We start from the raw sequence: 16,131 nt of genomic DNA, 5'->3' as shown, positions 1-16,131 counted from the left end.
ATTTTCATTAGGCTCCTCGTTTTTGCTGGGAGCTCAAGCAGAGCCGAGGTGTCTGTCCAGAAAATTCATCCCAAAAATCTCAGTGCAAAACATCTCTGAGTGGATCCTAAAGGAAGGAACTGAATGAGCTGATTCATGCAGTTGGGATTTCAGGGATCATGTACTCAAAACCCCACTAAACTCCTGTTCAGTGCTGATTATTCAAAATACCAGTGTTTGCCTGGGTCTTCAGCAATTTCCTTTCTTTGCTTTGTTTGAAGAGCATTGGCAAATAATTTCCCATCTGGATTTCTAGATTGAATGTCTCCCATGTTGCCTAAAAGAAAGCACCTAATGAAAGAAATGTGTCTGTAGAACTCCTGTCTCAGTTTTGGTTCTGTTTTAGCACTAGATGTTGCCACACAGGGAAGGCTGAGCAAACATTTCCTATTTCCAGGGTATGGGTGCTGGCAGAGGTTGGATTTTCTATATACAATTTAAATTCTGCCTGCATGACTCTTTCTGCTGTGTTTATCAATATTAAGCAACAAGCTTGGTTCAAAAATAGAAAACTATGTGTTAGCTGCTTTAAATAAACATCAATCCTATTTTTCCAGGCAGTTTATATTTCTCTTCTAATTAAAGCTGGGTGTATTTCTGAGCAGAGCCTTAAAAGCACTCGTTTCATACAACATTAATGTGTATTTTGGCTAAGCTGAAATGCCAATTTTTACCAGGCAGATGAAAGGGGTTTATTTAAACAAACAAATATCCAAGATCTTGTTGAACAGAAGGAAATAATCCTAATTGTTTTCAACGTTTCACAGTCACCTTTTTGTGTTTCTGGCTGGTTTCAGGGATGAGTATGAGGAGGATGGGTTTTGCCAGCCCTACAGGGGCATCGCCTGCGCCCGCTTCATTGGCAACAGAACCATCTACATGGAGTCCCTGCACATGCAGGGGGAGATAGAAAATCAGATTACAGGTGGGTAAAAACACCTTGGCTGCTTCCCCACCGAGCTCTCTGCTCCCAAAAAGCTGCTGGAGTTTTATAAAGAGTGATGTTGTTTTGCTTTGCTTTATTCCCTCTTGCCGTGAACTCGTCTGAGTCTCTGCTCCTCCAGCTCCTCCCAAAACACCTGGGAAAAAAAGATTTTTCAGGGAGAAGGGGCTGTGTGTTCACAGCTTCTGGGAGACTCAGTGCTGCTGTTACCTGCTGTTAAGGGAACAAACTTGAGTTGATTTTACGTGGCTGGAATAATTTAGGTGCTGGGAAAGGCTGCATAAATAATCCTGCAAGCAGTGTTATTCCTTTGGATTTAGGGGAGAACCAGTTGCCTGGTTCAGCATCCCACTATTTTTGTGGGATGCTGATGGGGTTGTTGAATTCATAGATATCATAGATACCATGATATTCTCTATTTTTTATATAAATTAACTTGGTCTGATCCTAGCCCTGGTAATCATCTCTATATTCAGATGTTTTTTCTTGTTGTCAAAATATCCCAAATTTCTCTTTTCCCTTTGTCTCCAAACACTGTCAGCATTGCAAAAATAGGCTTCATTTCCCCAAGAAAGACAGGGTGGAGCCAGCAGTTCATCCAACATTTAGCTGGAAAAGTTATTTGGGAATGTATTTGGATTGTCACTTTCCATGAAGGAACCAGTGCAGGAATTTGGGGTTTACCTGTTGGGCTTCCAAATATTACATGAATTTTTAAATTATTCTAATTTATTTGGGAGGAAAAAAGGAATGATTAAAGGAATAATTATTAAAGGAATGATTATGTTTGGGGGTTGGGCAATGAGCTTAGCATTAATCCCCTGATGAAAACCTGATGTATTTTCCTTGTCAGTGAAATCAGCACGGTTAATAACTTCCAGTGTAATTAGTGCTGTGCACTCCTGTCCATCACCTGCACAGCTGCAGTGGGAAGCGAGGGTTTTTCTGGGAAGGCAACAGCCCAGGGAAAAGGTTCCCAAGCCAAACCTTCGCGTGTAGCTATGATATTTGATGAAAAATCCTTTAGTAGGGTTTTTCCCACCTGGGAAGCTGAGGAGCCTCAGGAGAGAAATGCAAACAATAACTCTCTGCTGCTGCGGAATGCAACAGGTGCAGCTGTGGTTGGTGCATGTTGGTTGTTTCCAATTCCTAGCCAGTCACAGATGCAGCTGCATCAAGCTCTCTGGGAGTTGGGAGTCTTTGTTATGCATTCCTTTCTTGTTCTTCCTAGCTTTCTGTTGAATCCTTTTCTCTCTATTCGTTTAGCATAGTTTTAATGTAGTATTATATATATATAATACTATTATAATACTACATAGTATATTTTATATATATATATAAAATACTACATATACATATTATATATATCTACTACATATATATATACATATATGTAGTAGATATATATAATAGATATCATAATATAATAATATATAGAATAGATACCATAATATAATCAACCAGCCTTCTGAAACATGGAGTCCAGATTCTCGCCTCTCCACTCGTCCCGGGAGCGCCTCCCAAAGCAGTCACCAAACTGGTGGGTTTTTTTTCCAGCTGCCTTCACCATGATCGGCACCTCCAGCCACCTGTCGGACAAGTGCTCCCAGTTTGCCATCCCCTCCCTGTGCCACTACGCCTTCCCCTACTGCGACGAGACCTCGTCCGCGCCCAAGCCGCGGGATCTGTGCCGGGACGAGTGCGAGATCCTGGAGAACGTGCTGTGCCAGACCGAGTACATCTTTGCCAGGTCCAACCCCATGATCCTGATGAGGCTCAAGCTGCCCAACTGCGAGGATCTGCCCCAGCCCGACAGCCCCGAGGCCGTCAACTGCATCCGCATCGGCATTCCCATGGCCGACCCCATCAACAAGAGTGAGTGTGCGACGCGCGGCCGTGGGTGGGGTGAGCGCCTGCGCTGCCCTGCGGAGCTCCGCGGGGCCCGGCCGGGATCCGGGGATCCCGCCGCCAGCCAGGCCGCGCTCCGCGGCTCGCGCCTGAGTCCCGCCTTGTCCAGCGGGGATGGCAGTTCTGGAGGACGTTTTCCAGGAGTTCTGGAGGACGTTTTCAGGAGTTCTGGAGGACGTTTTGGAGAAGTTCTGGAGGACGTTTTCCAGGAGTTCTGGAGGACGTTTTCCAGGAGTTCTGGAGGACGTTTTGCAGGAGTTCTGGAGGACATTTTCCAGGAGTTCTGGAGGACGTTTCCAGGAGTTCTGGAGGATGTTTTCCAGGAGTTCTGGAGGACGTTTCCAGGAGTTCTGGCGGATATTTCCAGGAATTCTGGATGATATTTTCAGGAATTCTGAAGGTTTTTTTTTTTTTTCAAGAATTCTGGAGGATATTTCCAGGAATTGTGAAGGATTTTTTCAGGAATTCTGGAGGATATTTTCAGGAATTCTGAAGGATTTTTTTCTGTAATTCTGAATTCTTTCAGGAATTCTGGAGGATTTTTTCAGGAATTCGGAACTCTTTCAGGAATTCTGAAGGATTTTTTTTCCCAGGAATTCTGGAGCATATTTTCAGAAATTCTGGAGGATATTTTCAGGAATTCTGGAGGATAATTTCAGGAATTCTGAATTCGTTCAGGAATTCTGATGGATATTTTCAGGAACTGTAAAGGATTTTTTCAGGAATTCTGAGGGTATTTCCAGAAATTCTGAGGGATTTTTACAGGAATTCTGAAGGATTTATTTCAGGAGTTCTGAAGGATTTTTTCAGGTCTTTTGTAAGTAATAAGGGGTTGGAAACTATGGAGTGTAAGCATTTGGATGCTGAGGAATATGGGTGGCTTCATCCTCCCTGCTGCTTCATCTTCCTCCCACCTCAGCCTGACGTGCTCCAGCAGCACCACAGGAAGGATCCTTGTCAGGAGGAACACTTGTAGGGCTGTCCTGCCTAAGCCAGCCTAATTTTAGGCTCTGGCTGAGCCCAGTCTTTGATCAGGCAGGGCTGCAGCCTGTTCACAACCCTTGCACGTCTGAACAGCCAAATATAAAACGTGGCTCCCAAAAATTGTCCACCTGCCTATGGCAAGAATGGCTGCAATTCCATTTCCCACTGTAGTTTTGCCTTCTTTTGTGTGCCTCATACTAAAAATGCTTGGCAGAAGCTGTTTTCACTACAGGAGCATAAATCCTCCCAGGAATGTGAATGCAAGGCCCTGCCTTGCAGCCACACCAAACTGGGAGCCCGTGTCCCAAACTGGGAGGTGCTGACAGCTCATCCTGAGATGCTGCTCTGCTCCAGAGCCTGCAGTTGCTGTTGGGATTTTTCAGCTCAGGTTTCAGTTTTTCTCTTCAAGAGCCAGCAGAATAAAGATTTTGTCACCAGAGCTGAGCCCCTGCAGGAAGCCCAGGCTGTGGTTGTGGATCCCTGCTTGCATCTCAGGTGTCTTTGTTACCTGAATCCCTGAGGCACCTCAGCCTTCCCTGGGGCTCTTAATGAAGAGTTTAATTGGCAGTTAAATGTTGTGCTTTTGCAACTCAGCTTCCAAGGTGCTTGGGAACACCCTGGGACCATCATCCAGGGAAACCTGGAGCCTTTCCCACCCATTTCCCAGTGGTGAAGTGGCCGTGGAGGAGGTTTCACAGAATTCACAGAATCACTGGGTTGGAAGAGACCTCCAAGATCATGGAGTCCAGCCCAGCCCCAGCACCCCAACTCAGCCCTGGCCCCCAGTGCCACATCCAGGCTTTGTTAAACACACCCAGGGATGGTGACTGCAGCACCTCCCCGGGCAGCCATTCCAGAACTTTATCACCCTTTCTGGAAAATACTTTTTCCTGATATCCAACCTGAATTTCCCTTGGTGCAGCTGCAGGCTGTGTGCTCTGGCTGTGTCAGTGGTGCTGGAGAAAGAGCCCAGCCCCAGCTGAGCACAGGCACCTTTCAGAGCTGTGCAGAGTGAGGAGGGCACCCCTGAGTCTCCTTTTCTCCAGGTGAGCACCCCCAGCTCCCTCAGTGCTTCCTGACAGGGTTTGTGTTCCCAGCCCCTCTCCAGCCTTTTTGCCCCTGTTTCCATCTCTCCCATCCCTCTTTCCCACCCCCTGACCATCACACACTCACAAATGAAGAGTGGCTTTGTCTTTTGGTTGTCTTTGCAGATCACAGGTGCTACAACAGCACGGGCGTGGATTACCGGGGCACGGTGAGCGTGACGCGCTCAGGGCGGCAGTGCCAGCCCTGGAACTCGCAGTACCCCCACACCCACACCTTCACTGCTGCCAGGTACCCCGAGCTCAACGGGGGCCACTCCTACTGCAGGAACCCCGGGAACCAGAAGGACGCCCCGTGGTGCTTCACCTTGGATGAGAACTTCAAGTCAGAGCTCTGCGATGTCCCGGCCTGTGGTAATGCCTGACCCGGTGTGGGCTGGAGCTGGGGAAAGGGACAGAGCTCACCATCCCCTCATGTGAACCCAGACCCACACACTAAAGCAGCTCAGAGTCTGAAAATAGAAAACCCAAAACCTGAGGCATATGTTTGGTGTACAAAGTGTCTTTGGTGAGTTCCTGGGAACAGAGCTGTAGGAAAGGCTGGCTGGCCCTGCTCCCAGCACACCTTTGAGCACTTGCTGCCCCTGCAGTGTCAAAGTGGTGCCATGAAAATGATTCCCTGGGGAATGGCTGTGCACTGCCTGCTCAGGCATTCCTGACTTTCCAGGTTGTTCCAATCAATAGAAATCCTTACGCCAAATTAAATCATAGAAACAAGAAATTGTTTAGGTTGGAAAAACCCTCCAAGGTCATAGAATCCAACCACCTCCAGCACTGCCACGGCCACCACTGCCCCATGTCCCCAGGTGCCACATCCCCACATTTAAATCCCTTTTAAAGTCCTTTTAAGACCCCACCACTGCCCTGGGCAGCTGTGCCAGGCTGGACAACCCTTTCAGTGAAGAAATTTTCCCTGATGTCCAATCAGAACATCCTCTGGTGTAACTTGAGGCCGTTCCCTCTGCTCCTGTCCCTGTTCCCTGGAGCACAGCCCGACCCCCCGGCTGTCCCCTCCTGGCAGGAGCTGTGCAGAGCCACAAGGGCCCCCTGAGCCTCCTTTGCTCCAGGCTGAGCCCCTTCCCAGCTCCCTTCCCTTCCCTGGACACGCTCCAGCCCCTCCATGGCTTTCTTCTTGTGGGGGGCCCAAAAACAGGGAGAGAGTTTGAGATGCACATGATAGAGCCCAGACTATCTGCCTTCCCCCCGATCTACCCTTTCAGTAAGAACATGATTTAGATCCCATTTTGGCATCGATTCCCATCTTTCCATTAATTGAAAAAGACTTTGGAGCAGACTCAGAACGTGTTTCACTGCAGGAATGTTCATAACCATAACCAGAAAAAATGTAATTTGGTTCTGGCTCTGGAGCAGGAATATCAAAGGTATCGCCTTTCCGAGGGGAAAGGTGAATGTTGCTGTGACAACTTGTAGGCAACATCAAATTTGGTGTGAAACTTTGAATTTCCACAACATTTCTGTGTGGATTTCTGGCATGTCCATGCAAATGGCTGTGGGTTTTTTTCTTGGCCTGTTATCAATATTGTTGTTTCTACATGCAGATAAAACAATTAGGACCCATTTGTTCAGGCCTTCCGTTCACTTCCCCCCAGGTCTCTGAAAAGCAGAATCAAATGAGAGCTGAATCTCCTTTTTTGTTCATTTTGCAAACCCAAAATGCAACCAGGGCAGTTGTATAAACACAAATTTCAAATCCATTTTAGAGGACCTGGCAATGTCACCTCTATTTTTGAAACAAGGCCTGAGCTGTGTTGGCAGTGCTGGTTTAAGAGTTGGACTTGCTGATCTCTGAGGGCTTTTCCAACCTCAACAATTCTCTGATTTTTCCCCACACTTTTCCAGTCCTGTACCTCTTCTGCTCTTATTTCAACAGAAATAACAAAAAGCTATCCTGAAGATTCCTGTGCCAGTCCCCTCTAGATGGGCTCTGAGGTGCCAGGCCTGGCTCAGGCTTTTGATCTGGGATCTGGGACTCTTTTGGAGCCAAACTCTCTGATTTTCCAGCTTTGCTTGATAATAGCTGAGATCGACTGGCTGGGCTGCAGAATTCCTGACAAAGGTTTTAATTGCCAAAACCTCACACTGCTGCCTTAAATGGTACTTGTTGTTCTGTGGCTTTATTATTCTAAATACAAGCAGAGCTGGATCAGGTGAGCAGTAATTGAATTGTTAAGTGCTAATCTGCATATTAAAACCAGAATACTGTGTGGGACTTGCATTCTGCTGGTTTTGCACTGGCTGAAAGAGCCATTTCAGGCCCGTTTTAATCAGTATTGTGCATTCTGCCTCAGCAGGACATGCCTAGATGGGAAATGGATTTAATTAGGGTGGCTCCCAAGAAGCCCATTAACCTAATGAGGCTTCACGGCGGGGGCTGCTACTTAATAAGAATAATAATTGCCTTTGACTGGAATAGCTCAGGTGATGAACTGGTGCCCAGGTCTCCCTCTGCCTCGTGCTGCTGCTTTCTTTTCCTTTCTTCAACTGTATCTCACAAGCTGTGAGAGATTTGTTTCATCAAAGTTTGTCAACCTGATTGCGGGGAGATGTGAAACACGGGGCAATTCGAGCATGAGGCTTAGCAAAGCCCAGCCTAAAAAGGTTGGGAAGGGCAGTGTGTGAATCCCTGCCTCTCTGGGAACAGGGAGAACACCGTGGGGGTGGTGCTTTAGTCCTCTCCTGTTTCCCAAAGGCTGGAGGAATATTTGGGCTACCTCTCCTCTCAATTAAAAACCAGATGGCACAACTTAATCTGAAAGGAATGATCAGAGAGGACGTGGGGGGAGCAGAGGACAGCCTGAGCCTGAAAGAGGAGAGGGGTTATGCAAAGTGACATCCAGAACCATTTGAACTTTGCTTCTGTCACAATTTGAGTCGAGCCCAAGCTTCAGATCAAGTTCATGTTTAATGAAGTGCATAAAAGAGATCTGTGTGGGCCACTAAGCACTTGTACAAATCCAGCCTGGAAAACACAGACAAACAAACTGGAGTGACCCTGCAGGGATAATAAAACATTCCCTCTTCTCCCAGGCTCCCCAAGGCAGCCTCAGGCATTCCCAAGTCCCTTGGAAACAGCCGGGGCTCCAGGGATCCTCCAGTCCCCTGGAGTGAGCGTGTTAATCCGGGTGTAATTCCACCCTAAGCCTTGGGAATGCTCCTGGGAAATGGCAGAGCAGGACAGGCTCTGTGTGCCCTGCCCGGGGTACTCAGGATGGGGATCTGTGCCTGTCCCTGGGACTCAGGATGGGGATCTGTGCCTGTCCCTGTCCCTGGGGCTCAGGATGGGGATCTGTCCCTGTCCATGGGGCTCTCGGGATGGGGATCTGTCCCTGTCCCTGGGGCTCAGGATGGGGATCTGTCCTTGTCCTCCTGCTGGGCTGCCTGAGCTCCTCCCAAAGCCTCTCCCCTCTCCCACACCCTGGGCAGTGGCAAAGAGGGATCCAAAATATTTCTAAAATGCCCTGAGAAGAGCCCTGAGGGGAAGCAGGGGTTGCAGGGAGCCTTTGGGCTGTGTTACACCATCCTCCTTCCCAACTCTTCAGATTCCTCCCTTCTATCCCTGCTCCAGCTTTCCTTGCACCTCACACTGCTTGCCTGGTTCTGCTTGTAGTGAACAGTTCTTCTTTCACTTCCATCTCCTTGTACCCATTCCTTTTTGCTGGAAAGGGGCTGGTTGAACCTTTAAAGGGAAGCAGCTCAGTCCAAAGTGTTCTCATTTAAATTATCTCAAACCAAGACACAAAATAAGGAGATTGTATTCCCACCAGAGCTTTTCTTGGAATCACAGAATGCTCTGGCTTGGAAGGGACTTTAGAAATCATTAAGTTCCATCTCCCTGCCATGGGAAGGGGCACTTCCCACAAGCTTCTTCTATAAGGTGTCTTAGAAATTCCCTTTTCTGTGGATCTGTGTTAGGCCATGACTTCATTTCAGCCCAAGCCAAGGCCATGTCACAGCATTCCACTCTTTCCTGCCCATCAGTAGGTTTGACCTGGCAGGGACTGCTCCTGTGTGTCCTCACAGAACTGTTCCTCCACAAAAGAATTTTTCCTTTTAATATTAATTAAACAAAACAGCATTCAAGGTGGATTTCAGCAATATAAAAAAGGATGTTTTATTCTTTTTAACACTTTTAGTTGACCCAGTGATGTGTTTGACTCTGTGGGATGCTTCATTCCTTGTGGGTTTTTTTTTTTCCTTTCTGAACCAGATTACAAGGACTCCAAGGAGAAGAATAAAATGGAAATCCTGTACATCCTGGTGCCAAGTGTCACCATTCCCCTGGCCATAGCCTTGCTGTTCTTCTTCATCTGCATCTGCAGGAACAACCAGAAGTCCTCGTCCCCTCCAGTGCAGAGGCAGCCCAAACACGTCCGGGGGCAGAACGTGGAGATGTCCATGCTCAACGCCTACAAACCAAAGGTAAACCCTCATTTCTGCTTCCACACCCGCTGGCTCCACAGGCAAGGAGGGAAATGCTTCAAACAACCCAGCACTGAGGTATTCAGGGGGTTTCCAGCCTGGGATTTGTGTGATTTTTGTGAGGGGTTTCTCAGCACAGCAGCAGCATGTGCTGGACTAAGGGGGGGATTCCTGAGTGTCAGTGTCTCTGGAGAAATAATGGAGTTTTTGTGTGATAAAGCAAGAAAGCTTTTACCTTCCTGAAGCATCTCTAAAACACCTCATTTCAGTGAGAGGGTAATGCAGGTGAAGATGTGATTCAGTATTTCCTCAGGAGAGTTTTCCTGGCTCTGCTCAGTTCATCTGTCACATTTCACTCAGCTAAAATCACCTTGGGAAAGATTTGTTCCTTGGGTTTTCAGGCTTCCCCATTCCCTCAGCTAAAAGCAGAAATGTCCAAAACAGCCTCAAAGCTCTGCCTGCAGCACAGCTCCTGCTGCTGCTATTTGGCTTCACCACAGCCCCACGTTCAGGAAGAATTTTAAAAATTTTGATTAAAGTGTGACCACCCTTGTGTTCCTATTTCCTGGTGGGATGTGCAGACCTGGCTGTGGCACCCAGGGCAGGGCTGGAGGTGCCTCCTGCCATCCACAGGCACAGGAATGCCTTTGCTCGTTTGGAATTTGGTAGGCTTTGTTCTTTTAGAGTGAAAACCTGTATCTCAATCCCACACACTGGCCTGGTGAATTTATCTTCATTTTCCTTGGAAGTTCCCAATTCCAGCCTTCCTGTACAGCTTGGAGTGGTTTTAGTTCAAAATGTTGGTAGCAGTAAAAAAACTTTTAATAAAGTCAGTGTCCAAACTGCACCTTCCATCCAACCTTCTGGAATATTTTGTTAAATTTAGGGTTGCCTCTTGTCCCTGTTCTGCTGGGAATTTGGGGTTCAATCCTAAAGATAATGGGAATGCCAGCATCCTTTTATTGAGGATGCAATTCCCACCTTTCCTGCTGGCACTCACAGCACAGGAAAGCAGAAATTCCTGGAAATGTTTGCAAATATTGACCGCTCTCTTTCCTTTCAATTTGCAAGTCATGTGCTGCAGGAATATTTTCATTTATTTATGCTAATTCGGGATTTTCCCACTGGGAAAGCCAGTTCTCCCTGTCTCCAGTGTTTTGATTGCCTTTCAAACAATATTTTCAAGGAAAGGAAATGGAATCTTATTTTGAAAATTGATGTCAGCTTTGGGTGAAAACACATTTAAGCTTCAAGCTCCCACTGAGGCAGTTGTTTGCTTGGATAAATAGGAATGTTAGCATTTCCTCCAGTTTTAAGGGATTTTAATTGCCTTCAAAAATATAATAAATTAGGGACATCTTGTCCTGGAGCTGAAGAAGAGGTGGAAGGGGTGGGTTTCCCTCTCCCTTTCCTCTGACCTGCTGCCTCTTGTGTATTTTACACTTCCCTACATTTTGGACACCCGTGTGTGACAAATACTTGTCAAACAAAAGCTGAGCAGATTTACAACTGCTCCCTTCCAAATGAGCCCTTCCTGCCAAAACTTTATGACTTCATTTTCTTCCCCCAGTTTTCCACTCTGTTGGTTCAAACAGACGGACCCAGGCTCAGGTCAGACAGAGGTCATTTCACTTTCATTACTAAAATATAATTTACAATATGCCAGACCTAAACAAGTTTTAGCCTAAAGGATTTGGGTAATATAAACCATCTGTTCCTCAACAATATAGCTAATTTCCTGCCATCACTGTGCAGTCTACTGGGCTGCCTGGTTAAATGGCTTTATTATTATTATTATTATCATTATTATGGTTATTAATGCAGTGTTTGTATAAAAGTCATAAGTGATCAATACAATCAGAATTAATTAATGCAAAAACTGCTTTTTTCTATGATTATTTGAAATGTCAGGTTTTTTTCCCACATTGCCACTGGAAAGCTGGCCTTGCATGATTTCAGGAATGCAAATGCCAATGTTTACACTAATTTACAGAACCTAAATCCCAAACTCATTAACCTTAAATTACTACCTGTGGATTTACTGAGGGCCCTAAATGAGTGGGTTTGGGTGTTACAAGCACAAGTGGAAGTTGGGAATAATACAGGTTCTTTATGGCCCAGGAGTGAATGTCTGCACACCAAAGGGCAATAAATGTTTAAAAGGTTTGCCTTTCCCCTTTGAGAAACTCACTGTCAGAGTCTCAGGATGGAACAGGAAAGTGGGAACAGAAACAGGCTCTGCTGTACCTGGAAGGGTTAACAACAAAGTCAAGGGAGAATTGGCTACAAGGACATGGTCTTTAAAACAAAAGCATTTTTTTTCCCGCTAAAACTCCAGGGCCTGGCCTAGAAAACACTTCAGCATGGACCTCTTAGAGCATGGGAATTGCCCCAATTCCTGAAATTAGTCACATTCAATTGGAAGTACAGAAATGCCCAAGGCCAAATGTTGAGATGCTGATGGTCCCTGCATATACGTGGATCCAATTCTTGTTGTGTCTGACCTTGTGGAGAGGCTGGAAAGGAATTCTGTTTGTTCCCTTTGGGAGAATGGTGATCCCATTTGGATCCCGGTGATCCCGTTTGGATCCCAGTGATCATGCTTGGATCCTGGTGATCCCATTTGGATCCTGGTGATTCCGTTTGGATCCCGGTGATCCCATTTGGATTCTGGTGATCCCGTTTGGATCCCGGTGATCCCGTTTGAATCCCGGTGATTCCGTTTGGATCCTGGTGATGCCGTTTGGATCCCGGTGATGCCGTTTGGATCCCGGTGATCACGCTTGGATCCTGGTGATCCCATTTGGATCTTGGTGATTCTGTTTGGATCCTAGTGATTCTGCTTGGATCCTGGTGATGCCGTTTAGATCCCGATGATCCCGTTTAGATCCCGGTGATCCGGTTTGGATCCGGTGTCCCTCGGGCTGTGCCTGCCACCAGTGGGATCACTGCTCCCGTGTCCATCTCCTTGGCTCCCACGCATCCTGCACCGAGAGATTTCACTTTAAAAAGGCTCTTTTCAGTCCTGACCTGTTATTGGTGTTTCTGTCACAGAGCAAAGCCAAGGAGCTGCCCCTCTCCGCCGTTCGCTTCATGGAGGAGCTGGGGGAGTGCGCTTTTGGCAAGATCTACAAGGGCCACCTCTACCTGCCGGGCATGGACCACGCCCAGCTCGTGGCCATCAAGACCCTCAAGGACTTCAACAACCCTCAGCAGTGGGCGGAATTCCAGCAGGAAGCGTCCCTGATGGCCGAGCTGCACCACCCCAACATCGTGTGCCTGCTGGGCGTGGTGACGCAGGAGCAGCCCGTGTGCCTGCTCTTCGAGTACACCAACCAGGGCGACCTGCACGAGTTCCTGGTCATGCGCTCGCCCCACTCCGACGTGGGCTGCAGCAGCGACGAGGACGGCACGGTCAAGTCCAGCCTGGACCACGGCGACTTCCTGCACATCGCCGTGCAGATCGCCGCCGGCATGGAGTACCTGGCCGGACACTTCTTCGTCCACAAGGACCTGGCCGCCCGCAACATCCTGATCGGGGAGCAGCTCCACGTGAAGATCTCCGACCTGGGGCTCTCCAGGGAGATCTACTCGGCCGATTACTACAGGGTGCAGAACAAGTCCCTGCTGCCCATCCGCTGGATGCCCCCCGAGGCCATCATGTACGGCAAGTTCTCCTCCGACTCCGACATTTGGTCCTTCGGGGTGGTTCTGTGGGAAATATTCAGCTTCGGCCTTCAGCCCTATTACGGGTTCAGCAACCAGGAGGTCATCGAGATGATCCGGAAGCGCCAGCTGCTGCCGTGCTCCGAGGACTGTCCCCCCAGGATGTACAGCCTGATGACGGAGTGCTGGCACGACCTGCCCTCCCGCCGGCCGCGCTTCAAGGAGATCCACGCGCGCCTGCGCTCCTGGGAGGGCCTCTCCAGCCACACCAGCTCCACCACCCCCTCGGGCGGCAACGCCACCACCCAGACCACCTCCCTGAGCGCCAGCCCCGTCAGCAACCTCAGCAACCCCAGGTACCCCAACTACATGTTCCCGGCGCAGGGCATCCCCCAGGGCCAGCTGGCGGGGTTCATGGGGCCGCCGCTGGCGCAGAACCAGCGCTACATCCCCATCAATGGGTACCCCATCCCGCCGGGCTACGCCGCCTTCCCCGCGCCCCACTACCCCCCACAGGCTCCCCCCAGGGTGATCCAGCACTGCCCCCCTCCCAAGAGCCGCTCGCCCAGCAGCGCCAGCGGCTCCACCAGCACGGGCCACGTCACCAGCCTGCCGTCGTCGGGCTCCAACCAGGAAGCCAACATTCCCTTGCTATCCCACATGGCCATTCCCAGCCACCCGGCGGGGATGGGGATGACGGTGTTTGGCAATAAAACTCAGAAACCCTACAAAATGGACTCCAAGCAGCCTTCCCTGTTGGGGGACTCCAGCATCCACGGACCCAACGACTCGGTGATCTCGGCGGAGTTGTAAATACGCGAGGCCTTTGTAAATAGAACCTTCTAGACGCAGACTCGGAAGGGGTAGGAGAGATTTTTTTTTTTTTTTCTTTTCTATTCAAATATTTTATTGGAGGTCCTTTTCTGGTTGTTGGACAGACATCGCAGCAAAGTGTCTTCTGTGAAGCTTCACTGCTCGCCAGGATGGGCAGGCACAACCAGAAGGATCCTCGTGGTGGGAATCCTCAGCCTTGGCCGCGTTTCTCCAAGCGCCACCGACAATTCAAAGAGGGGCAGAGGGAATCTGAGGGGTTTTTTAAAATAAAAACATTTTATCCAATGCTTTTTCACAGCTTTTTGAAGCTCCGGCGTGGTTTGAATCACAGGAACTTTTTTTTTAATACTGAAAACCATATTTTAATATTTGTCTCTTTTTTTAGGAGATGCAAAGATTCGGAGATCTGGGTGTGCAATCTCAGTGCCAATAGGGAAAATATTTGTAAATGTTGCAGTCGAGGATTGTGTTTCAAATGTATGATCTGAGAGCTGAATCCATTACTTCAGGTGGGATTTTGGTCTTTGGTTTGGTTGGGAGTCTGAGCTCAGATTCATACCAAAAAATGTCATTTGTGTGACAGCACAAATGCTGGAGTTATCAGCTTGCAGTCTACAAACCTCATCTGCTGCTGGCTGCTGAGGACAGCTGGAGCTCTTAAGGAATTGCCTTAAAGGAAATGAAATTAAAGGGCTTTAATTTCAGAACCTGAATCAACTTCTTCAAAGATAGCATTTCATGATCTAGTCGCTCAAGCAGGAATTTTATATCCTTTTGTTGCTATGCAACTGTGTAATGGAAAAGCGCCAAACCACAATTTTAGAGATGACAATCAGCTTTCCCAGGAATATTTATTGTGTCATTTCAGTGACTCTGACTCCAGTAACCCTGGAAAAAGGGAGGCTCACATTCCATCAGGCAGCAAATCCATCGATAGCAATTGTGTCTAATAATGTGAATTAGTGCTGATTTTCCACTTAGAAATGCACCATTTGTGTCATTAAAGAACCCATTCAGGTAGAACCAATCGAGATTCTTCATTTGAAACCACTTTAATGAGTTACACACGTGCTGTGTACGGTACGTTTTCCACAGACTCTTTTTTTGTACTGAATAATATTTTTATTGTCCACAAAAACAATCTTTTTGCTCAGTCGACAGTGTTGTATAATAGGACTTTATTTTTATCTTTTTTGCACAAAAGTGTGATGATGTTTTTTGTACAGCAGAAGTGAAAATACATCTCTGCATTTTATATCTTGGGGCTGTTTCTTTTGATTTTTACCCTGATGTAGATGTTCCTGAAATATATTATGGTGATACTCAGCCACTACCTTATACAAATATCTTTCTTTGTTTTCACTGCATGCGTTTAATCACTGTATTACTTGATGATTGAGTTATTAATTACGGGCATTTCAATTAGGCAAGCATGAAAAAGAAAATGTAATAACAAAGGCTATTTTATAACTGAGATATGTGCATTTTTGTATTTCACGTGCCAGAGATGATATTAAACACTGATTATTTTATGCTGCTGTTTATTAAAACATTGTTTTACCACGAACACGTCGGCATTTCCTCCATCCTGAAGGACTTGGAAGGATCCCTGGCTCCCAGTTTCCAGGGAAGCTGAGCTGCCATCAGCCCAGCATCCTTGGCTTTAACCAGGAATTAGGAATAACCAAATCCTTCAGGAGCAGCAGTGGGATCATAAAATAATCCCTCACACACTTTGTGGTTTACGTTCAAACCGCTCACGGCGCAGTTTGAGGTTTCCCCTTTATTTCAAAGCTGGGTCCTTGAGGTTAAAGGATTTTTAGGTAAGAACCAGCCCTGAGCAACACACCTGGAAAGCCTTGGGAAGACCTCTCAGCTGGGGAAACCTGGGAATTCTGAGGCTGGAATCGCAGTCTGGCTCACAGCTGATGCAGAGGGAGGTAACACAGAGAGGCAGGAGAGACGAGAGGGGAAAACCTGGAGGAACTGATGAGCTCATGTGGAAAAGAAATGTTTCCAGAAGTGGAGGGGTCGCTCCTCAGGTGGGAACGCAGCCACGGGATGAAAGCTGGTTTTGTGGCAAACAAAGGGAGAGGGGAAAATTCCAGATGCTAAATCATCACCCCTTCCTTCTTCAAGGAGAGAGCACGGCCAGGGCTGTTGGAAATGCAGCAGTCTTGGCTGGATGGAGGAGCTCTGGAGGAGTGGGAATAA

The 16,131-nt window shown here is 47.6% G+C and overlaps 1 protein-coding gene across 2 annotated transcripts in view; it reads left to right on the top strand.

Annotated features, from left to right (window-relative positions):
- Window positions 1-15,461, top strand: part of ROR1 (receptor tyrosine kinase like orphan receptor 1) — a 152,348-nt gene extending 136,887 nt beyond the window's left edge. The window contains exons 5-10 of one of the 2 annotated variants that reach the window (XM_041421702.1): window positions 837-964; window positions 2,540-2,857; window positions 5,086-5,331; window positions 9,206-9,417; window positions 12,472-13,079; window positions 13,176-15,461. In XM_041421702.1, the coding sequence (XP_041277636.1) occupies window positions 837-964; window positions 2,540-2,857; window positions 5,086-5,331; window positions 9,206-9,417; window positions 12,472-13,079; window positions 13,176-13,896 (2,233 nt within the window). In that variant the 3' untranslated portion in view covers window positions 13,897-15,461. Of the gene's footprint in view, window positions 1-836; window positions 965-2,539; window positions 2,858-5,085; window positions 5,332-9,205; window positions 9,418-12,471 lie in introns of both variants that reach the window. The other variant, XM_041421701.1, reaches the window with a different exon arrangement.
- The last annotated feature ends 670 nt before the right edge of the window (window positions 15,462-16,131 follow it).

The sequence above is a fragment of the Onychostruthus taczanowskii genome, unplaced genomic scaffold (assembly GCF_017590055.1).
Source record: "Onychostruthus taczanowskii isolate IOZ18803 unplaced genomic scaffold, ASM1759005v1 scaffold7, whole genome shotgun sequence".
Lineage (NCBI taxonomy): Eukaryota > Metazoa > Chordata > Aves > Passeriformes > Passeridae > Onychostruthus > Onychostruthus taczanowskii.
Note: the sequence above shows the minus strand (reverse complement) of the source record. Positions and strands in the feature narration are given on the sequence as shown.